The 24,717-nt window shown below is 43.9% G+C and overlaps 1 protein-coding gene across 2 annotated transcripts in view; it reads right to left on the reverse strand.

Annotated features, from left to right (window-relative positions):
- The window catches only part of LOC122813282 (deubiquitinase MYSM1-like), a 260,734-nt gene extending 239,951 nt beyond the window's left edge, over positions 1-20,783 (reverse strand). For both annotated transcript variants that reach the window (XM_044085525.1, XM_044085524.1), the window contains exon 1: positions 20,599-20,783. In XM_044085525.1, the coding sequence (XP_043941460.1) occupies positions 20,599-20,748 (150 nt within the window). In that variant the 5' untranslated portion in view covers positions 20,749-20,783. The remainder of the gene's footprint in view (positions 1-20,598) is intronic.
- Positions 20,784-24,717: the final 3,934 nt, after the last annotated feature.

Below are 24,717 nucleotides of genomic sequence, written 5' to 3' on the forward strand. Positions count from 1 at the left end.
GGATCTGACCGACCGGCACTTGCGAACAGCTTCTGCTTGGCCACGCGGCAAGAAAGACTGAGGAAAATGGCGTCGGCTGATGCCTTTATACCCGAAGACCAGCAGAGATGACGTCGGGTGAAGTGCGACATCAGCCGAAGCCGGACCCAGACTTTGGAATCCGGCCGACCGAAGGGCTGCCTGACGACAGGACAACCCATTTGTTATGACTGCAGATGCATCCTTGAAGGACATCTGCTCTGAGTTACAGCACAATGGCACTAAATATACAGAACCAACTGATATTGCCAAAATCCTGGCAGAGAGGTTCAGTGCTAACATTACCCTCCTCTCTTCCCCTAAAGGGGCAATCTCTATACCGGAAGAATGCAAAGTTCCTGTAATCACGGCTGCACAGGTAAAAACCACATTCTCCAAAGCCAAGAACACCACCCAAGTACAATGTTCAATCATAGCCTCACCTCAGGCTTTGTGCCCACTGAATGGTGCACAGCAACAGTTATCCCACTCCATAAAGGGGGGCCACCACAGACCTCGGGAACTATTAGCCTAACGAGCCCTGTGTGCAAGGCTAAGGAACGTATCATCATGGAACTCAAATAATGACACTGGTAATCTCCAAACTCTGGACCCTACCCAGTAAGGCAGATCATGTCTCCTAAACCTGATAGACGAGGAGGGTAAGGTGGTTCACACAGCCTATCTAGATCTCACCAAGGCTTTCGACACCATCCCCCACCCTGGAATTATAGATGAACTCACTAAACTAGGTATAAATCCTTATGTCACAAGATGGGTTGCCAACTGGCTCACTGACTGAACCCACACACTGTGAAAGTAGCAGATTCCAAATCCAACTTCAGACCAGTGACAAGTGGAGTACCACAGGGTTCAGTTCTGGGTCCTCTCCTGTTTGGTATCTACTTCTCTGAAGTACAGGCTAACACAGAAGGTCTTTGGCTAACGAAGTTTGCAGATGACTGCAAACTAGGAGCCATAATCAAAACTCCTAACAATGTGGACATCCTATAAAAGGACCTCACTGAGACAGATGCCCGGTGTCAAAGCCATGGCCTCAAGCTCAATGCCAAAAAGTGCATTGTCATCCCTTTTGGTAAAAACTCTGTACCCATGAACTACCACATAGGCGGTAGTCTAACACTGAAAGTGTGATAAAAGACCTTGGGACACATGTGGACAGTAGTCTCTCCTTTCATAATCACATTTCCACAGTAGTCAGGAAATCCTTCGATGTGGCACACCTCATCACAAAAGGTTTCTCATCCAGGAAAAAAGAGGTCATTGTTCCTCTCTACTCGTCACTCATTAGATCCATTATAGAGTACAACGTCCCTTTTGGTATGTACCTCACAAGACATCTACAACAACTGGAAAGGCCGCAGAAATACCTCACAAAGAGGATTACCAGCCTTAAACAGATGCCCTACGTAGACAGTCTCAAAAAACTCCAGCTTTACTACATCGCATATCGCCTACTCAGATGTGATCTCTGCCTAACATACAAAGCTATGTCAAACCCAGAGCTGTTGGACATGCTACACTTAAAGAAATCCCAATCCCGCCAAGCTACCCGCTGTAGGGACCTAAATCTTGTCACCACAATAAACAGAACATGCTGGAGGGATAGATTCCTGTCCCAGAGACTTCCCATACTCTGGAACAAACTACCTATCTATATCAAACTAAGCTCCTCATTAGCACTCTTCAAGAAAAATATTGATGACTGGATGGGAGATAGGAAATTCACCCCGGGGATCACCTTCTGTGGCTCTGCGCAACAGGGGCACAGGAAAATAATTTTCTTGGGTGGCAAAAGCCAGGGTACCATTTGGCTAGGCTTACACAGGCCCTAGGACCGCCTAGTACCTACCTATAAACCTAAGGACAGAAACAGACAACCTAGATCCATCGTTATGGTGAGTATGTAACTTTCATATCTGATGTTGTCTTTTCCTTCTGTTCCTCAAATGATGGGACAGATTTTCCATCTACTAGATTTCCATGGTGGTTTCATGCAAGGATGTCCTATACAATGTCAGAACTGAAGGCTGCCCTATCCCTGGAAAACATATCCAACTTGCTATGTGAAATACTGGTACAAACATTAGACCAGGTAGTACAGTACAAATATCATAAATTAAAGCCCTAGAAAAGAAAGCAGAAGTAGAGAAGACCTTGTTGAATGCATCTTTGGCGGCTTCAGTAGAACACCACCTTTATCCTTACAAACTTGGGAAATGCAGCTGGTTAACCATCTTGCTAAAGTAAACTTTGAAATGCCTTGGCCAATCTTAGCTTTAGAGAAAGACACACAACTGGTCTGTCCTGATGGAGCTGGTAAAAAAAGACAGAAACATAACTGTCTATACACATCTAGCAAATGAAGCATATACTCTCCCTTACTTGTAAAATTTGGAAAGGAAACTTGTAGATTAATGCCTTGATTGAGAGAAGTCTCCAAAGCTAAACGATAGATTGATATGCAAAGGCACCATTTCTTTGTGAAAAATCATATATGGAGGTTGGCAAGACAGACCCTGATATGCTCCTTGATGAGATAATGGTTATCAATAAGATAGTTTTCCACATCAAAGATTTAAGCCCACTTTGCAGGGAGGGGTGGGATCTTTTACAGGAGGTCTAAGGAGAAAGTTGCCTCTCAGGAAGGCCCTACACAATTTGAGAGGCCAATAATGTATTGTTCTCACCAACATGAAAATTCAAAACAGCTGCAGGCTGAACTTTGATAGTGGAATAACTGGCTCCACCATAGAAAATGGAGGCAAGGAAATCCAGTACTGCTGGTACGGGATCTCAAAAGGGATCTAAATGTCTCTTGGAAGCCCAAAAGGAAAACCTTTTCCATTTACTTTTGTTGACTTTTTTAATTGAAGCTTTCTGAGAGGATGTGAGAATTTGGACTACCTGGAAAAAAGCCTGGACTGACTAGCCATCATAGGAAGTGGAGAAACCATGCGGTTAGTTTCACATCCCAAATATTCAGATAAGACATTCTAGATGGAAGACACAAAGTCTGGATTTGGATCCAGCATCCAAGGAGAGTGTACCAGATGAGGCCAGAGAAAAGGCAATCACAATGGTTGAGGCCAAAAAGGGGCAATGAGGATGACTGTGCACTTCTGTTGTGATGCTTTCTGCAGAAACTTTGGAGTTAGTAGATATGCATAGATAACACTGGGGGGGGGGCAATGTTAGGTTAAAGGGAGGCCCCCTCAGTGACTCCCTTTCAGGGGAGACCACAGCAAAAAAAACTGCTGCATTTGGAATTGATAGAAGCAAAAAGACTGCAGCAGGGTTGGCCCCACTGACAAAAGATCTGCATCGCCACTATAGGATTCAGACACCACTCATGAGGTATAACTATAGACCTGCTTAACCTGTCTACAAAAATGGTGGAGCTCCCTGGTATGTGAGGTACCATAAGAAAGTGGTTGGAAGATACCTTCCACTGCCATACTCTCATCACTTCTCAACACAATAGGTATGAGTGTGCTGCCCTCGTTTGTTGATGCACTTGATGGATAGAGATAATCCCCTACACGGAAGGCATCCAAAAAGGCCTGCAATGCTAGCAGAACTGCTATCATCTCTAAGACACTGATGTGAAGATTACCCTCTGATAGGCAGTGTGTGGCTTGGACCATATTTCTAATGTAATGCCCCCCTCCCCAAGTTGGGAAGCATCTGTAGTTACCATGGCTTTAGGAGAGGGAGGGACAACCCTGGGACTCTTCTGATGATTGAATCCACCAAATTACATGATCACTGTAAATACTCATAAGCTGGACTGGAAAGGACATTGGCAGATGCCTGATGGACCACCATGGATGTATTACCAATGTCTGCTGCAACAATCTCCACAGTGTTTTCCAAAAGGAGCCAAGGTAATGGTGGCTGACATCAATTCCATGAGTTGTAGGACTAGTCTGGCAGGCAGTTTTTGATAAGAAAGAAGCTGTACTGTCTAACTCCATAAGGTGGATATCCTGTTCCGTGGTAGCCTTGCTATTTGAGCCATAGTGTCCAAGTGAACTTCTATGAACTCCAAAGTCTGTACTGGGCAGAACTGGGATTTGTCGTGATTCTCTTTAATTCCTTGGTTGGAGTCACAGCTGGAGTACATAGCTTCTGAATGGGACTAGAAGAGGCCTGTTAGCAGCAGTGAGGAGCCAGTCACCTAGATAAGGGAACACACTCAGACCCCTTGCAGCCTGAGATGAGCTGCAACCAGCATCATGCAATTGGTGAACACCTGGGGGCTGGGGTAAGACCAAAGGACAGGGCCCTGAACTAAAATGACTGGCTCCCAATCAGAAATGAAGAAACCTTGTGGAACATCTGTTCATTTTGATACAACAGTAAGCATCCTGAGCATCTATCGAACATATCCAATTGTCCTTCCTCAAAAGGAGGAAGGACAGACTGTACCTTGACCATTTGGAACTTTGGGTGTTTGACATACTGTTTCAGATGACTGTGGTCCAAAATTGGAGGTCTGCGTTCTTTTGTGGCACCAAAAAGAATCTCAATTAAGTTCCAAACCCTTGTTATTCTGGTGGGATCTTCTGGATGACTCTTCTCTAGCAGTTTTTTTTTATTTCAACTGCCACTGATTTTCTTTAAGTTGGTGGAACACTGGAAAGTTTCTTTAACAGAGGGATGGATACAGAAAGGGAATAAAATAACCTCTAGTAATAAATGTCCACACCCAGACATCTCTGGTGATGATGTTCAGGCTTCTGGGTGCAGATACAAGTGTTCCCTCAACTGCTTCCAGAGTGCAGCAGCTGGGCAACTGTTCAGTAGCCCTGATAAGGCTTCTCAGTGAAAGGACCTCTGAAGCCTTGATTCTGCAGAACTCCTCTGTTACGAGGGTAACATCTACCATTAAAATACCCCCCTTCTGCCTCATGGGGGATCTATTTCCAGAGGAGTCTTGGTAGAACCCCTGGGACTTTTGGAACCATGTTTTCTTCATCTCTTTCTGGTTTCTAGAAAAAGTCCTCTGGGGACAGAAAACCATATACCTACCACAAAAAGAGTTTTACAGTCCTCACTCCTGAAGAGAGAGTCTTGGAATTTAGTACTGAACAAGGTTGATCCATCATAGGGTGCAATGATAAAAGACATCTTAAAAGGCTACAGGAAATCATAGAAATACATCCAGGCATGTCTCCCAACTGTGATGCCCATGCCAGCAGCTCTTGAAACATCCTCCATAGTGTTAGAAATTAACCACATGGAGGTGTTTAATAGTGATTGACGGGTGGCCATTTGCTAATCCACGGTTTTCTTGTCTTCTGCAACAGACTCAGAGATTTACTTAGAGAGTTCCTTTGTAAAGTCCCTCTGAAATCTTGTCATGTGTACCAAATAATTAAGCCACCTTAGTGCAAATGTAGCTGATGCGTAAACATGTTTCCAAATCTGTCAAAGGTCCTAGACGGTCTGTTTAGGGGATGGACAGACGAGTACTCCTCAATGAGCTCCTTTTTAGTGGCTGCTTTTACAAACAAGGCATCCACTTTCAAGCTCTTGCTCCAGTAAAAGAGGCCTTTAGGGGCAACTAAATACTTGTCAGATTTTCTGAGGATTGGTTCTAAGACAATTGGGTCCTTCCAATCCTGGTAAGAGATGAAGTCAATCATCTCATCAGCTGGGAGAAGCACCTAGGATGTAGCTGAGCCTGTACCAAAAGCCTCAAGAAAAAAATGGATTACTCCAGAGAAATGGCTTTGGAAGACCAATCTCCAATTTCTCCAAATGAGACCTCCTCAAGGGGTGATCCGGGGGACACCTTCCTCTTAATGAAATCAATGTCTTCTGTCAAGGACTCCTCTAACAGTTATGCGTTCAAGGAACTTCCATTGGCAGATGTTCTGGAGAAGAGACAGAACTATTGTGAACAGGTTTGTCCTGATGGTATAGACTGTGCAGGATCAGGATCCAGGGCTGTCAGTTTAGGAGCAGGTGTAACCAAGTGGGTTAGAGATGTCCGATCTTCAGCCTTGGAGAGAGCCCTCTCAACTGCCTTGAAAACAGAGATCGAATGAGAGCCCAGAATCAAACTGGTAGGAGGCAAAGCTACCAAACCAAAATAAGCAAGATATACCTCCCTGACCCTGCTGGAGCCAAGCTATCTAATGCTGAAGCTCCAAGGGGAAGGGATGACTTTGAGAACTTCAGAGTTGAACCACTTCCCCTAGACACGGCAACAAAACTTCAGATCTGAGAGCCATAAGGCTCTAAGGAAATCAAAGCCAGTTGGATTAGAGAAGATGCTGGAGTCAAAGATGACCACAACTTTAGATCTGACATGGACAATCCTAAAAATCTCAGATCCAAGGTTCCCAAAACTGGAGATTGGATTGGAGTTGGAGAAGCCATAGACAAATGAGAGTGTCCAAAGCTCACAGATCCAATGGGAGATGGAGCTGGGAGATCTCCCAACTGAATTTGATTCCTGAGGAATGTTGTCATCATTCTATCCACAACAACCTTTGAAAGACACCTGGTAGACCTAAAGGAAGAAGTAAGTCTAGAAGCCTTGTATATTTCTGTCTCATGAAGAAAAGGGAATGAAGTCTTGGGGAGAATTACTCTGGAGTGAACTTTGGCTCCTACGCAGGAGGAGTTACAGAGAGTACAGATGTCGGATCTGGGATGGCTGTCAGATCTGAGAGCTTGGGAAGTTTATCTGATGCAGGAGAAGACAAAACTGAGGAAGAAAATGTTCAGTGCATTGTTTCCTTGTCTCTTTGCCCTCTTCCTTGGGCTCATCACTCTTGCCCTCCTTGAGCTTGTCCAAGGGCTTCCACCCAGACCGGAATGCTCCGGAAACAGAAGAAACAGATTGAGCAGATTCTGCTGGGGGACGAGACCCTTCAGAAAGTACAGTTTTGTACCTACCATAAATGTAGATGTCCGATAGGTATGCATCTGCAGTCATAACATATGGGTTGTCCTGCCTCAGGCAGCCCTTCGGTCGGCCGGATTCCAAAGTCTGGGTCTGGCCTCAGCTGATGTCACACTTTCCCCGACGTCAGAGCATCTGGGGTATAAAAGCATCAGCCGACGCCATTTTCCTCAGTTTTTCTTGCCCCAGATGCCAGGTGCCCTCTAGGAAGGCTAAATTTGGATAAATGCTGAAAAGTTCCAAACATTTGCAAATTATAAACATGTATAAACAAACAAATACACCATAATAGATTCCCCCAGCTAGCTGAAAGAAGGGTAAGCACCCTAGGAATACCACAGAGGGGAAGGAGGGAGGGAAATCCTGACTGCAGATGCATACCTATCGGACATCTACATTTATGGTAGATACAAAACTGTACTATGTCCTTCAAGGATGCATCTGCAGTCATAACATATGGGTAGAATACCATAGCCAATCTGGGAGAGGGGGTACTAATAGAAGGATGGTGTAGTTAAGATCCCCTGCAGCACTGCAGTTGCAAACCCTGCTCGGGATCTGGAGTATAAAGGTAGATTGTAATGCTTGGCAAATGTATGCACGGAGCTCCAAGTAGCAGCTTCTAAAATGTCCTTGGTAGCCACCCCCCGTAGGAAAGCTGTAGTGGTGGCTGTGGCCCTTGTGGAGTGAGGCCTGATATTTTCAGGAACTGTCTTTCCATGAAAGGAGTAGCAAAAGCGAATGCAATTTCCTATCCATTTTGAAATTGTCTGTTTGGAAATTGCTCTTCCTTGCACCCCAGTTGCATATGCTACAAAAAGTTGGTCAGTTTTTCTGCTAGTTTTTGTTCTGTCCAAATAGTAGCGTAGTTGTCTGTGTATATCCAGGGTGTGCAAAAGTTTTTCCCCTTTATTCTGTGGGTTAGGGAAGAACGTAGGCAAGTGAATAGCTTGGTTCAAGGATACCCTAGATACCACCTTTGGCATGAAAGTAGGATTGGTTCTTAGTGACACTCTATCCTGGTGAAAAATAAGAAAAGGCTGCACTGCCATTAACGCTTGTAACTCAGATACTCTTCTTGCTGAAGTGATTGCCAGAAGGAATGCAGTTTTCCAAGATAGAAACTGTAGATGCACTGATGCTGCTGGTTCAAAAGGAGGTAGTGTCAGTTTTTCCAGCACAAAATTGAGATCCCATGCAGGTAGAGGAGGTCTTCTTGGAGGTTTTACATTTTTGATCCCTCTCAGAAATTGCCTGAGAAGAGGGTGTGAGAAGATGGGTGGATCCATACTGCATTCTGCTGAAATTGCTGAAGCATGAATCGTAATGGAAGAATAAGACAGGCCATTGTGGAACAATTCTGCTAAGTATTCTAGGATGTGTGCTAGGTTTGCCACTGTGACATCTGTGCCCTTTGATGTGCTCCAAATGAGAAATCTCTTCCATTTAGCTGAGTATGTCTTCCTTGTGGAAGGCCTGCGAGCCTCCAGGATAATGTCCTTCACCCTCTGAGATAAAACAGTTTGGTTGGAATTTAAGGAATTTTCCAGGCAGTTAGCTGCAATGTTTTCAAGTTGGGATGCAGGGTTTTGAAATTGTTCTGCATTAGAAGAAGAGGCCATAGGGGAAGAGGCCAGGAATTTGCCTGAGACATGCTTCTCAATAGTGGGTACCAGTGTTGTCTTGGCCAGTCCGGAGCTATTAGTATCACTTTTGGCTGTTCCTCCCTGATCTTCAGTAGAACCTTGTACATCAATGGGAGAGGTGGGAAGGCATATACTGTTAGGGCATTCCAGCTGAAAGAGAGAGAGTCCACCCTCCAAGCTTGTGGGTGGTATGTCCTTGAGCAGAATGTCTTCAGTTGGTGGTTGAGTGGGGAGGCGAACAGATCTATCTCCGGCATTCCCCATGTCTTTGTTATGAGCTTGAAGATGTCTGGATGCAGCATCCATTCGTGTGCATCCATGGTAGTTCTGCTTAAGCTGTCTGCTAGTGCATTTTCTTTTCCTGGTACGAATTGGGCCTGCAGCTGGATATTGAGATTCAGGCATAGATTCCACAGATTCATAGCCATCCGGCATAGAGGGTAGGAATGTGTGCCTCCCTGTTTGTTTATGTACCACATGACCGTGGTGTTGTCTGTCCTTATTAACAGATGTCCTTGTTGGAGGAAGGGTCTGAATGCCTCGATTGCATGCCTCACTGCCAGCATTTCCTTTTGGTTTATGTGCATGCTTAGCTGCCCTTGAGGCCAGAGGCCTTGGATACATTTGTCCTCCATGTGTGCTCCCCATCCTTGGTCTGAGGCGTCCGTGGTGATGGTCTGCCTTGTTTTTGGTTTGTTGAAAGGCAACCCTCTCTGTTGGACTGGCAGGCCTGAGCCCACCACAGGAATTCCTTTTGAAGGCATGGAATGATTGGTATCATGGTTTCTAGACTGTGACTGTGTTGAGACCATACACTCCTTAGGTACCATTGTAATTTCCTCATATGCAGCCTTGCATGTGGGATTAAAATTATGCAGGATGCCATGTAACCCAGGGCCTGCAGGACTTTCCTTGCAGTAAGCTGAACTTGTCTTGTCAGAATCATGAAGTAATCTGGAAGTTGTTTTTGTTTTTCTTCTGTGAGAAAAGGCATCTGGGTGATTGTGTCCAGATCTGCACCCAAAAAGGTTATCCTTTGGGATGGTACTAGTCTTGACTTTTGGATGTTGACTGTGTATCCCAAGGTCTGTAGCAGGTGTATGGCATAGGCCAAGTCCTTTAACAATTTTTTCTTGTTGTCCGCTTGTATTAGGCAGTCGTCCAGGTATGGATAAATCTGAATTCCCTGAAGTCTGCAATGTGCAATTACTGATGCCAGGCATTTTGTGAATACTCTGGGCGCAGTAGATAAGCCAAAGGGCAATGCTGAGAATTGACAATGCTCTGATCCTGCAAGAAATCTGAGGTGTCTTCTGCAATTTGGTCGGACAGGGACGTGCAGGTATGCCTCCTTGAGATCTAGAGTCACCAGCCAAGACTCCTTGCCCAACATGGGAAGAAGTTGCTGTAGGGTTAGCATTTTGAATTTTGGCACAATAAGATAAGTGTTCAGTGCGGACAGGTCGAGAATAGGCCTCCATTGGTTTTCTTTTCTTGGTACAAGGAATAGTCTGGAGAAAAATCCTTGGCCTTGTTCTGAAAAGGGTACCTTTTCTATAGCTTTCATCTGAAGTAAATTGCTGATTTGTCTTAAAGCCTCTGCCTTCTGATTTGGTGGAAGGTTTGGCATTCCGCTTCTTTTTGGCAAAGTGTGGAAGTGAAACCTGTATCCTTTGTCTATTATTTGCAATGTCCATGTATCCTTTGTAATGCAATGCCAGTTTTTTGAGAATAAAGCCAGCTTTCTGCCCAAGGGAGCTTCCAGTTGATCCCTGGTAGGCGGAATCAGAATCAAGTCATTGGGTCTGCCCTGTAGTAGTGGTTGTAGTTGTAGCTGTTGCACTACTCCTCTGGTTGGCAGGCTGCCACTGACGGCCTCTGTAGGAGCCCTTCGATTAACCTCTGCTTCTAGGGCGCCTGTTCCTGCCTCGCTGGGCTCTGGTAGAGTCTGGAAAGGACCAATTCTTTGCAGGCCAGTTTCTGCTGAACCTCGGTGGTTGAACTTGCAGGAAAATCTTTAACTGTTTGCACAGATTTTGCTTTTTCTTCAACCTTTTTTAGAATCTCCTGTGCAGGGGAGCCAAATAAATTTTGTTTCGCCATTGGAGCATCGAGGAGTTTAGCTTTGACATGGTCTGGCAAAGATTGCTCCTTCAGCCAGGCATGCCTACGAATAACTGCCCCAGTCATAGCTAATCTAAATGAAGCCTCCAGTGCATCATAGCCACATTTTAAAAAATGATTACTAACCTGTTGTGAGTTATGTACCAAATCCTGAAGGGATTTTCGGTCTAAGGGTTCAGGAGAAGAAAGTTTCTTATTCATTTGATCTAACAAAAATTCTTGGCACTGTATCATATGGAATTGACAGTTTAATGCCCTGGCAGAAAGAGTTGCAGATGTATACACCTTTTTACCCATCTCTCTAAAGCTCTAGACTCTCTTTCAGTGGGTAGGGGATTTTTGGCAGTAGCGGCTGCAACCCCTTTAGGGCCCTGAGAAATAGTTTCTGGGTCTGCAGCATGGGCTTTATACAGATGAAAATGAGAATCCGGGACCCTGTAATATCTGTCAGGTTTGGCAGGGGCCGGAGGAAAAGAATCAGGGGCTGTACTGATATCATTGTACACATCATCAATTACATTTAGAACAGGAGTTATAGCTAAGGGCCTATGCTGAGGCAAATGCAAAAAGGTCCTTGATTTTTTCTGGAATCAGAGAAATCCTGACCTTGCCATTGAAAGTGCTCTCTCATGGAGTGTAAAGTCTGCCCAAAGGAAAATTCTTCAGGAGGGGAGGCCGAAGGGATAGATTCCTCTGCATCTGAATCCTCATAAGGCGAGTAAGCCCCTTACTGGTGGTCTGACAAGTCAGATCCATCTGTGGAGTAATCTGAGGAGTGAGGTTCAGAGGGGTCAGTCCTGGGCCTTTTGTCTGGAGGAGGTTGAGAGGCCCTGTGTGGGTGAGGTTGTGAACCCCTAATTAAGGAGATAAGATCCTCAGCAAGGCTGAGGATCTGAGAACTAGAGGAAGGCCTCTGGGATGTAGATTTGGCAGGCAAAGCTTTTGAAAGTTTGGCAGCTTTAGCCCTGGAAAAGGCCTTAATAGACATAGAAGCTGGGGGCCTAGCTGCCCCACGTGCAGGGGTAGAAATGTCCAAAGGTATGGTGTCGGACAATTCCTGAACAGTAGCTTCGGGAGGGAGTTCTGAAGCCGACTCAGCTGGGGCCTCGGTGGTCGGAAGTAAGGTTTCGGAAGAAGGAATCGCCGTGGACTCTGTTTCGGCTGAAACCGAGACACTAGCCGTGGTTTCAGCTGAAACCGCAGGCCGCGAGTGTCGGTCCTTTTCCTTGCGTTTTTTGACCATATGCGAAGTCGGAGTCTCCGACGGCATTTTTTAAGCAAAAGCGGCTCCAAAAAATTCCTCTGCAAACTCCGACCGACGTCTAAGAGTTCGTCGGTTGAAGGAGGCACAGGCTAAACAGGCTGATACGTCGTGGTCTGGGCCTAAGCAAGGAAGGCAGTAAGAATGGAAATCCTTATGAGGTATTTGTTTCCCACAAGTTAAACAATTATTTACTTTGTCTGACATCGGCTGAGGCAAGAAAGAGTCCCCAATGGGGTACTTAGCTTTTTTCAAAGTCTTCGGTAGCTGAAATCTCTGGATCTGACCGACCGGCACTTGCGAACAGCTTCTGCTTCGGGCACCGCGCGGCAAGAAAGACTGAGGAAAATGGCGTCGGCTGATGCTTTTATACCCCAGACGCCTGACGCCGGGAAAGTGCGACATCAGCCGAGGCCAGACCCAGACTTTGGAATCCGGCCGACCGAAGGGCTGCCTGAGGCAGGACAACCCATATGTTATGACTGCAGATGCATCCTTGAAGGACATCCAGTTTGTTTCAGCACTCACCAACTGCAGTGTCCAAAAGTCACACAAATAGGACAATCTTCTTCCAAATGAGAAGCTCCCAAACAACAGACACACTTAGTATGTGAGCCAGAATTAAGTATCTTGTAGAATTCAATCACAAGAGAAAAGAACAAGAAACCCAAAACTGAAAAACTACCAACAATGGTACAGGAGAATATCCTGATGACAGAACAAGGGCACTAAATCATAAAAGCTAGAGATACTAACAATGGTAAAAAGAAAATACTAGCAACAACTACACAAGAAAGTACGCTTTTAAGGCATGGGGGTCTATAAGAAAGTAGTCTTTTTTTTTTTTTTTTGGAATGGGATAAAGAAATAGACAAAGAAATCAAAGGCCATAATCAGAAGAATTAAATCAATACACAACAACAAAAAATACAAAAAGTAAGCATAAACAAAAGTAGTTAGCTGAAAGAGCCTGAGCTAGTGACACACTGACTGCTCTCAAAAAGTGGCAAATGAAATTTGAGGTAATGTTGTGAATAGAAGGGAATTATGGGTAAAGGGAGGAGACTCCGCTATGGATCCTAAGTCCGAAGAAAGTGGACAAATTCAGATCAGAGGGCAGATCCGAAACCCATAAGGTGAGGAATGGATGGAAAAGACAACATAGCTTCATAGGTTCATACTAGGCTATCTGCCCTAAGGCATTTATAAGCCTAGCCAGAGTGTGTTTGGCTTTCGCCACCCATTTTAAATTAACTCTGCTATGCCCTTTTTCGAGGTTAGTATACTGTGCCTCTGTCTAACAGTGACACAGAATTGATACCCAGGGTAAACCTACGATCTCCCATCCACTCATTAAGATTCCTCTTGAAGAGAGTCAATGAGGGACTCTGCCCAACCTGGACTGGGATTTTATTCCAGAGTGAAGGGAGCCTCTGCGTTATGAATCTGTCCCTCCAGCATGTCCTATTTATTTCAGTGCTGAGATTCAAGTCTCTCGAGCGCGTAGCTCGATGGGATTTGGATTTTCTGAGGTGCAGTATGTCCATTAATTCCGGGTTGGACATGGCTTTATACGTCAGGCACAGATCGCCTCTGAGCAGACAGTATGCCACTGAGTAGAGCTGGAGTTTCTTTAACCGGGCAGCATATGGCATCTGTTTGAGCCCTTTGATCCTCTTGGTGAGGTACTTTTGGGGTCTTTCCAGTTGCTGCAGGTGTCTGGTAAGGTACATCCCAAAAGGGGCATTGTACTCAATTATGGGCCTGATGAGGGATGAGTAAAGAGGCACAATGACCTCCCCTGATCTAGATGTGAATCCCTTCATGATTAGGTGGGCTATATAAAATGTTTTTCTAACCACTTTGGCCACGTGGTTTTCAAATGAGAGATTGCTATCAACTTGGGTCCCCAGGTCCTTAATTACTTCTTCCAGATTAATGGATTACCACCTATGTGGTAATTTGTGGGCACTTTGTTTTTGCCAAAGGGGATGACTATACACTTTTTGGCGTTTAGCTTGAGGCCATGGCTCTGGCACCAGTTGTCTGTTTCTGTGAGGCCCTTTTGTAGGATGCTTGTGTCGGCTGCAGAGTCTATTATAGCGCCTAGTTTGCAGTCATCTGCGAATTTGGTCAGCCACAGTCCTTCCATGTTGGCCTGTACCTCCGAGAAATATATACCGAACAAGAGAGGTCCCAGGACTGAGCCTTGTGGGACGTCACTTGTAACTGGTTTGGAGTCTGGCATGGCTCCAGCAATTCTAACCATGTGGGTTCTGTCCTTGAGCCAGTTTGCAACCCATCTAGTGACATAGGGGTTTATATTTAAGCTGGTGAGCTTATCTATAATGCCCGAGTGAGGTATTGTATCGAAGGCTTTTGCGAGGTCCAAGTAGGCTGTGTGGACCACCTTCCCCTCGTCAATGGTCTTGGCGACTGTTTCAAAGAAATCGATCAAGTTTAAGAGGCAGGATCTGCCCTTAAAGCTGAACTGGGTAGGATCCAGTGTCTGTAGGTCCAAAATATCTTTCTTTATGAGGTCCATGATGATCCTTTCCACAGCTTTGCAGACCAAGCTAGTCAGGCTTATGGGGCGATAGTTTCCAGGATCCGTTGAGGGACCACTGTTGCTGTACGGCACTCTTTGGGTACATATCCTGTAGTAAGGCTGAGAATGAACAGTAGTTTTATGTTTGGGTTTAGCTCTTCTTGGAGTTCATGTAGGACACAGCCCGAGACACCGTCTGGTCCCATTGATGCTGTGTTTTTTGCTTTGGAGAGGCCGGCTCTTACCTGAGCATCTGAGATGTCGGGGGGGGGGTGCACTCTGCTGGGATAGATATTTGCCCTTTTGGTGGGGAGGGTGGGAGGGAGAAGTTTGCGCTGAACCTGTCAGCTAGGATGTTGGCAATGTCTGTGGGTTCGGTGTATTTTTTGTCATTTTGGACTAATTCTGAGCATATCTGAGAATTCCCACCCAGGTTCCTAACATAACTAAAGAAAGCCTTGTGATTATCCTTAGTGTCCTGTGCAATTTTTCTCTCAAAGCTGGCCTTAGACGATTTTATGAGTGCCCATAGTTTTTTGCTAATACTGATCAGAGATGCCTTCCCTTTTTGGGATTTTGCTCTATCATGTAGTAGCTTCCTCCTTCTATTGTATAGTTTGTTTATGGCTGGGGTCCACCAGACATGACGCCTGCCTTTGGAGGATTGGGTCTTGGTTTTATTTGGGATTGCATGATCCATGCATTCCTGTAGGTGTTCACAGAATGCGTTTATAAAGGATTCTGCGGTCTGGGCAGTATTTTCCACGGGCCCGGAGGCTTTGAAGGATTCCACCTCGGTTTTGAGGAGTGTGAAATTTGCTTTAGAGAAGTTTTTCACTGTGGTTTTCTAGGCAGGGGGTGGGGTCGCGATGTGAATATCCAGTGAGATTAGGGTATGGTCTGATCTTACCAGTGAGGGATACACTTCAGGTTCAGTATGTTTTCCCCTCTTGTGGGAGGGGTAACAAGTTGTTCCATAGCATTTGAGTTTATAAATTCTAGGAACCTTTGGGCTAGGGTGTTGGAGCTAGAGTAATGCTCCCAGTCTATGTTTGTGTAGTTGAAGTCGCCCAATATAATGGTGTTTGGAGAGACCTTCATATTTTCCAGTGTTCTCAGGAAGGCCGAGTGGTGTTCCTGGGTTTGGGAGGGTGGTCTGTAGCAGGCTATAAACTGGAAGGCAGTTTTACCCACTGTTAGTTGCACATGGATAGTCTCTGATGGTTTGTGCTGTGCCACCAACCTGGAGGTGTGGGTATCTTTGGACGAATATTGATACTACCACTCCTTTTGTGGTTTGGTCCAAGTTTTGGGGCCGAAAAGCATGGTATGAGGTATAACCTGGTAGTGCTGGGGTGCTCTCGGGAGCCTTGAACCAGGTTTCTGTACAGATATCGATGTTCTCCATGCTATGGAGAGTTTCGAGTGCATGCATCTTGAGGTTTAGACTTCTGGCATTGAGTAGCATTACTCTTAGTTTCTTATCCCTTGTGATACCTATGGAGGTGGGTTTGTCTTTTGAGCCTTGCCTAAAAAAGGCACTATGGGGGTGGCAAGAGCCTTTGCCAATATCCGAAAGCCCAGGGGTGACAGGTGCAAGCAGTCCCTAGCAAAGCATCGTTGCTTGTTGAGCATGTCATCCCAGGCTGACAGGCATTGGATCTCCTTTGAATGACACCAATACTTAAGCCAATTGTTGAAATTGATCATCTTGTCTTCATATTGTGGCATCATTCTTGGTGAGGGTAAGATGCTACTCAAGGTCAGGGTCATACCGGCCTGGGCTACATGCTCAGAGAGTTCCTCTATGTCTCTTTTCATGTAGTCCAGGGAGGTACGTCTCAGGTCATTCACACCAGCATGGACAAATGAAGGAGTCATATTTGTACTTGCCTTGGAGTGACCTGAGTGCTTGTGTTATGTGGCTGATCCTAGCGCCCGACAGGCAGCTCACCGTGACCTTCTCCTTGTTCAGCCTGGTGAGCGGGACGTCAGTGTGCCTGATGATAGAGTCACCTATTACAAGTGTATCAGGTGTGTTGTTTAGACTTAAGAGCTGTGATTGTTCGGCACGCTGGCTTTGTGAGCTATGTGTTGCACGTGTTTTGTTTTGGGGTAGCAGTTGCTTGGGTGTCTGCTTTGGAGGTCTCTGCTGCTTAGGCAGATTTTTATTTAGAACCTCCGAGTATGTTTTTGTGTGTTTATGTGTTTGGTTTGCTGCCGTGGTAGGTCTATGTGAGACTGGAATTGTAGCGAGTGTGGTTTCCTTCTCCTGACTGGTTACGCCAGTACTGAATTGAGAGAGCTTAGCCTCCAGTTTGGCTATATGGTTGCATCTCTCATGTGTTGGAATTTGTTGGGAGGAGGAGAGGGTTGTCTGTGTACATGAGGCAGTTGTAACATTACCTCAAGATTCCCAGATTCACCAGCTGGACGGGAGAGGAGATTGACAACTGACCTTTGGACATGCTAGAATAGTACTGGGAATTCCTTTATAATTGAAAAAAGGGCCAATGGGGAACAAGGTACTCAAGGGGAGTTTGTGAGGGTGTAGTGCTTTTAATTTTTTAGTGCTGACTTATATAATTGCTTTAGTGAGCAAGTGCCAGGCTTTAGAGTAGGAATAGGGTGTTTATTATGAGAACTAGATCAGTTCTAAGGGAAAAAGTAAAAAGCAGACTTTGTGGAGCCGAGAATGGTTTAAACCCAATTAAGCGGAGCTGCCCGATGCTGCGCTATGCGCAAAACCGCGCCAAAGCGGGTTTTATACAGGGGACTTGAAAGAGCTAGAAATTGGCCCAAAATGGCCAATAGACTATCAGATTCCTGTGCTGGGAACACTCCTCCAGGGATAGATAGGCTGCTCTAAGCTCCCCACTGCCACTGGTGAACAAAGAAGCCTCCCTTTATCCAAGAAAGGAAATGGGCAACACAGGAACTTTCCAAAAGTCCAGAATACAGCAAAGCCTGTATTTGGACTACTCTAGGTCAGGAAAGACGGGAAACAAGGATATTTTTTTTCTTTTCTGCAACAAACAGCAGGAAAATGCAATAAATATGTAACACAGGCTAGCGCACTTGAGTGTGTAACCTCAACAGGTAAATGCAACAAACAGGACAAACTTAAAAGTGCAGGTGCAAAAACAACTTTAAACAGTTTAAAACAGTTCAAGAAGCAGAAATACTTGCAGTTTAGCTAGATCGGACAGTCGTCCAGGTAGGAGCAGGAAAACAAACATTTATCAGGTTAGCAGTCGCTCTTTCAGCCTCTCTGCTTCTAGCACCACTCTGCAGGACCACGAGGCGCTTGGCTGAGTAGTTCGTCAGATACGTAATCTCTTGCCAAATATAACATGACTTTTAGTTTTTCATCTCTGCTTATATTTAAACCAGTTGTTGTGTCTTTCGGCTTTTCCCGGTTAGGGGTCGCCACAGTGGAACTCCGGTCCACTAATGATTGGTAGTTGATTTTTACGTGCTGAGTTAACAGCCTTCAACGAAGGTACGTCCATTCACGCATGTCTCCACACAGAAGATGCTCTAGTTGAGAATCGAGACGGACAGCGTCTTACTGTGAGGCGACAATGCTACCGCAAGCACCACCACCAGTGACAAAAATTAAATTCTAAACATCCATCCTTTCCATGGTGACCAATGGTACTGTGCACAAAGTTAAGTCCTAATACTGCCAGGATAGAGACATTTTCTGATGTGTGCCTTTCATTTACTTAACTCACAGTGGGTTACCTTTATCTTTGCTTTGCAGGCTATCTTCTATTCTGGCTACCCCTTTTCTCTTACTGGTTTCTCTTACGCACTATTTATAACTAAAAGGTTACTTAAATGACGCTGTTTGTAGTTCACCTGGGTGACTGCAGTGTTCTAGAAAAATGTACTTTCACCATTAAAGACAACAAACCAGACATTTTTGTATTATTTAATTTATAAAATGATGACACTTTCTCATTAAGAGCTGTTGTGTTTGGGTTTACACTTTTTCAAAGAACTTCAATATGATTAGAATTTATGCCCAAAAAACAGCAACACTGAACAGGGCATTGCATGTGCTATGTTAAACTGAAGGATTTTTCTTATAGTAATATAATATGTCAAATGTTAAAGCTGGTTAAAAAAAGTTTCATTTATTCCAATAAAGTAATCACAGAGCTGTACGACTGCCACCCCCCTAGATAAAAAAAAGTAAAACAATCAAACACTTCTAAGGCAAAAAAAAAATCACTGAAAGGACAGGTACTTATGTATTATCGCAACCATGTTCCAAACAGCAGAACCACATTATTCAGGTTATTCAGAAAGGAGTCATTATCTCCAGAATTGCGGTCATTGTATGTAGTGATGGTTGAATGTGCGACTGATGCATTACATTTATTACAGCTTTAATTTTTCATTAAATTAGAGAGTCAGCTTAGTCTTCTCTAGGTTACAGGTGAAAGAGTGAACAATATTCTGTGCTGAATTGGATTCTTCCCATGTTACGCATTTTTAAGGCGAAGTAACATTTGTCCGTGTCCCATCTGGTGTGTTTTTTTTTTTTTTTTTTAAAAGCAAGGACCATTATAAAATATCATTAGAAACCCCGATATATTAAAGAAAAGTTTCTTTATTGAGCAGAACTGTTCATGAATAATGTGGTTATGAGAATACATAGTTGCGATAATGTGAGTGTTACCTTTACTGTCTGCTGATTAAAATCAGCTCCCACTCTGGCTTTCTGTCCTAAACACTCAACTGTAGAATATCCAGTAAAGAGAATTTCAGTTGATTTCCAAGTTTTGTAGTCACTATAATGTTGTACTGATTGAAAAATGGTACTTGTTTGTAGTTTTAATATGTACTTACGTGGTTGCAATAATGATCAAGTATCAAAGGACATAACATAGAAGAAATGACCAAATGATGGTTCAGTGCATTTTAACAGCTTACTACACAATGTTCCATGCTTTATCTGGGATTACTAATCAGCAGCTCACTCCCAGTGGAATTGACCTAGGGATTTTGTGAGTCACTGCTGTGACATGGACTGACCTAAGGGCAGCATCAAGTCGATCAGCAACTGCACTGGGGTGCTTGGCTGTGGGAAAAGAAAAGTGATAGTTAAGTCAGGCTTTTGGAAGGAAAACAGCACAAAGATCACATATTTCATGGCAGTGTAGGCATCAAGTCAATTTTTGCAACTTCATTTTGGTGACTAGAAGATATGGGGAACATGATCTGGGTACACAGAATAAGAAAATGGTATTATGAGAAAGTGAACTTCAAGAAGGAAAGAAGAGATATCACAAACAGAAGGTATACACTTAAGTTTGAACTTTAAGAAGTTCTACTTCTACATCAATGAAAGGCTGGTGGAAAAAAAGGAATGACTACTTATAGACATTACATAATAACTCAGTGGAGGTTTTCAGGACAGCACAGGACAAGTGAAGGACAGAGAGAGAGGAGTAAGGTGGGGGCAGGGGGTAGCTATGGAATGTCAGCTGCATACCTGAAAGAAAAGAGATACGTTGTATCTCTCAATAGCAAAATTAACACAGTGTTACTTGTACTTGGCTGGACTGCTGTAGGGTAACCTTGCATTACATTGCACTGGTAAACAGATCTGTGCTGTAACTTGTGCTAAATGCAATTTATAGGTTTACAGTGACAGCTTTATTTAAGCCACATTACTGTCTGCTTTTAAAGTAGGTGAAATGGATCCCTGTGTAAAATTATGACCTTACCCCTGTATTACTCTTATTTTGAACCAGAGCATAAAATGTCCCCAGCTTTAAATTAATATTTTAATGGCACAACAGTACAACAACGTAAAAACTAAGCCATAAGCTGTCCACAACCTACACCTAAGGAGCCTTGTAAAATAACACCATGAGAAACATTTGAACATTTACTAAATGAGATTGCTAAAAGATCAAAAATTAAATAAAACATATTCAAATGTTTGACTGTTACAATACAAGAAACGTATATTGTACTCCGTGATCTTTATTTCTCTTACGTCTGGCTCACTACTATGAAATACTTGAGCTGAACTTTTAGATACCTGATACTTGGCTTGAGTGTCAATATCTCTGACAGAAGGATTGGGGTCAAAGGCAGGGTGGGAATGATACCATCCAACTAGGCTGAATCCTCTACGAGCCAGGGTCTCTGAGGCTTGGGTTTGTGAAACTGGATCCATTTCACATTGCATTCCTGTGCTGAGACTATTACAAGGCTCTGCAGTATGTATCTACATTGACAGAAAAAAAAATAAATTAAACAATCAGTAAGCAATGCTCTACTAAAGTTACTACAAAGCCATAAAACATTTGTTTCTGCACATAAGTTAGCAAAATGAGAAAAATAATTGTACAAATTCTCTTTTTTTACTTCTTTAATGTTTGTTATCCAAATAAGCACAGTACTCCAAAACAGGGTCCTTTCAGTGACATCCTGGGCCAAAGGTACATTAAACAATATCAGCAAATAAACAACATATGTATATACTAGTCACCACAGATCTGCATAGAAGCCCTCTGCAGTTGGTAACTGATGGGATTTCTTCTGGTATCCCCATCACACACCATTTGTGTCTTACTACTATACTTGCGGTCATGCAAGCCATCTGCCATAGAAATATATATACATCAAGCTAACTCCCTGCATCAAGTTTCATTCCTTCCATGGAGTGAGCACAACCTGTAACAAACTAACAAAAAAAACACATGAAACTTGCAACATAATGAATTAAAGTAGCCTAGCTTAAAGGAAAGTCCATCACTAATCAAGGAAAAAGAGGTCAATCCAAACAAACATATACAGTGGGAAGGTAATAAGTGTATCAGAAAGCTTCCTATTAGATTACAGCTAATATATATCTGTTTTATTTGACTTCACAGGCCTTCTGCAGTGAGTACGTGCTGAGAACACCACATTGCATAAATTAAAACCACAAGAAGAGCAGAGATGGAAAGGTGCCTAAAATCAAGCACATGGATGGCAGAGTGTTGAAATGCCAAGATGCCAAAACAGGCCAAACTGCTATAATAAACATACAAACAATGCTTTGCGAAAATGTAGAGATAACCACGTGGCACTGAAACAAACACACATAACAGAGACATTATTCCATAACCCCCTCACGCTGCCTGTTGACCATCAAGCCACCCTCAACAGGACTAGAGCCCAGTCATTCCTTTGGAGTGTGGGGAATTTCCATTGCAGATCCCCTAGGGTAAAAACTGTCTGGGGAGCCATCATCCAGGCAAACGCTAGGGAGTTTGATGCTCTCCTTTTAGCATCCCAGCAATGAGATCTATACTATAAGTGGTCCTAACCCCTCATCTTGGGTGATGACATTTCACCACAGGGACTGTCTATGCCCTCCAACTGCTCATGCCATGCTTCCATGTAAGCATCCATCCACTACTGGCCCATTCTGTACGACTCCATCCCTACCCTCCAACAGATATCACATCTAGAAGAGGTGGCTAAGACGGTTTAAGATCTACTCTCCCCAAGATAACCGGGTCTATATTAAATCACCAAATGCTTAAAAAAGCGAACGGTGATTAATCGACCCTATGTAAGCGAAAGCTTACAATGTCGAAGTGCCAGAACAGCTATTTTTTCCAAGGGAAAATCATCGCTGTTCCAAAATAAATAAATAAATAAATAAAAATCAATTTCAAACATTACATTAAGTGGGGGACTTTGCCCCCCACCCCCCCCCCCTACTTAAATATACCAACTCCGAGACCACACTTTGTTTGTCTTTTCGGCATTTCCTGGTTAGGGGTCGCCACAGTGTAACTCCAGTCCAGTGCCAAAAATGGCAAAGTACCAAAGCGGCCAAATGAATTCTTTCCCAGGGAAAGAATTGACTTAACAGCCGCTTCGATATTTTGTGTTTTCAGCTTTTTAAGTTCGACCAAGATGCATTCGAAAAAATGCGTCTTCGGTCTTGTAATATAGACCCAAGATAACCATGCCAATCATATACTGTCATGCAGTCAAGCACCCAATCTGCTAATAGAACCTGGGTTGTTGTCTGGGATTAGCTAGCTACACCACCACCACCACAGCATAACAAACACATCCCTGAAAAAAGCACTGGAAGAAAAGTACAGTTTTGTACCTACCATAAATGTAGATGTTCGAAGATCCACATTGCTGCAGTCCTTACACTTGGGTAGTCCGCTGTCCTTGGTCGGCCCGAATATCAAAGTATAAGGCTGACGTCGGTCAAGGCGCATTTGACTGACATCAGGACGTCAGGGTACAAATGCGCATGACCGACGCCATATCCTCAGTCTTTTCTTGCCCCAGATGTCAGAAGACCCTAAAAATAAAGGTCAAAACCAAAAGACAGCAAACAACCAACCAACCACCCTTGCACTAACTATATGTACAATATATACAATATACACAATATGTACAACCCAACCCACACAACCGCCTCTAACTACAGAGGGGAAGGAGGGAGGGTAAATTGGACTGCAGCAATGTGGATCTTCGAACATCTACATTTATGGTAGGTACAAAACTGTACTATGTTCTTCATCTCACATTGCTGCAGTCCTTACACTTGGGTAGAATCCCAAAGCAGAGGTAAGGGAGGATGGCTAACTACAAGGAAGCAGGAGCTGCCAAAATGCCCTGCAAAACAGCAGTGGCAAAACCAGCCCTGGATTTAGAGTAAAGTGGCAGGTGATAATGCCTAGAGAAAGTATGCACTGAACTCCAAGTAGCTGCCTCCAAAATATCCTTGGTTGCCACTCCCCTCAAAAAAGCTGATGATGTGGCAGTAGCCCTAGTGGAATGAGGCCTAATCCCAGCTGGAATCTCCTTGCCATGATGGGAATAACAGAAAGCAATGCAAAACCCAATCCACTTAGAAATAGTTTGTTTTGACACAGGCTTGCCCTGAGAACTCAAAGCAAAAGAAACAAAACTGCTGAGACTGCCTGAACCCTTTAGTTCGGTCCAAATAATAACGCAACTGCCTGTGTACATCTAAAGTGTGCAAAATCTTTTCCCCTTTATTTTGGGGATTTGCATAAAAAGTAGGCAAATGAATAGTTTGGTTTAAAGCCACACTAGAAACCACCTTAGGCATAAAGGAAGGATTAGTACGTAATGATACCCTATCCTTATGGAAAATCAAGAAAGGCTCAACCGCCATAAGGGCCTGCAATTCAGAAACCCTTCTTGCAGAGGTAATTGCCAACAAAAAAGCAGTCTTCCATGATAAATATTTCAACTCAGAAGTAGCTGCAGGCTCAAAAGGTTGTAGAGTGAGTTTCTCCAACACAAAATTGAGATCCCAAGCAGGAGTAGGAGCTCTTCGAGGACTCTTATATTCTTTGCACCTCTAAGAAATTCCTTCAACAAAGCATGAGAAAACAATGGTGGGAGAGAATCATACTCACGGGAAATTGCTGCAGCATGAACCTTAATAGAAGAGAAAGACAAACCTTTGTCCAGTAACTCAGTAAGATATTGAAGAGCCACACTCAAATTAGGCTCAGAAACATCAAAATCTTTTGCTGCACTCCAAAATAAAAATCTCTTCCATTTATCTGCGTACACTTTCCTTGTACTAGGCCTTCTAGCTTCCAAAATCACATTCAAAACTTGTTGTGGAAGTTGAGACCCTCTATGGTTCAAAACAGAATATGCCAGGCCGTTAGGTGAAGAGAGTGAAGTTTGACATTCAGCAAATGGCTGTCCTCCTGTGACAACAGGTGTGGAATCGAAGGCAAAGGCCATGGAGGCTTCCGTACCAGACTTCTCAGTAATGGGTACCAGTGCTGTCGAGGCCAATCTGGAGCTATTAAAATCATCCTTGGCTTGTCCTGTCTGACCTTTAGAAGTACCTTTGGGAGGAGAGGCAGAGGAGGAAAGGCATACACATGAAGATTGCTCCAATTGAAAGAAAGAGCGTCCACTTTCCAAGCTGTGGGATGAAACCTTTTTGTGCAAAACTTTGGCAGCTGATGGTTTAGTGGAGAAGCGAACAGATCTATGTCTGGAGTTCCCCATGACACTGTCAATTTCTGAAATACATGAGGATCCAATTTCCACTCGTGGGGATCCATAATTGCCTGCTCAACACATCTGCTAAGGAGTTCTGTGCTCCTGGCAGAAACCTTGCCTGAAGATTGAGCTGTAAACTGAG

The sequence above is a fragment of the Protopterus annectens genome, chromosome 10.part0, assembly GCF_019279795.1.
Source record: "Protopterus annectens isolate FY-2018-M chromosome 10.part0, PAN1.0, whole genome shotgun sequence".
Lineage (NCBI taxonomy): Eukaryota > Metazoa > Chordata > Ceratodontiformes > Protopteridae > Protopterus > Protopterus annectens.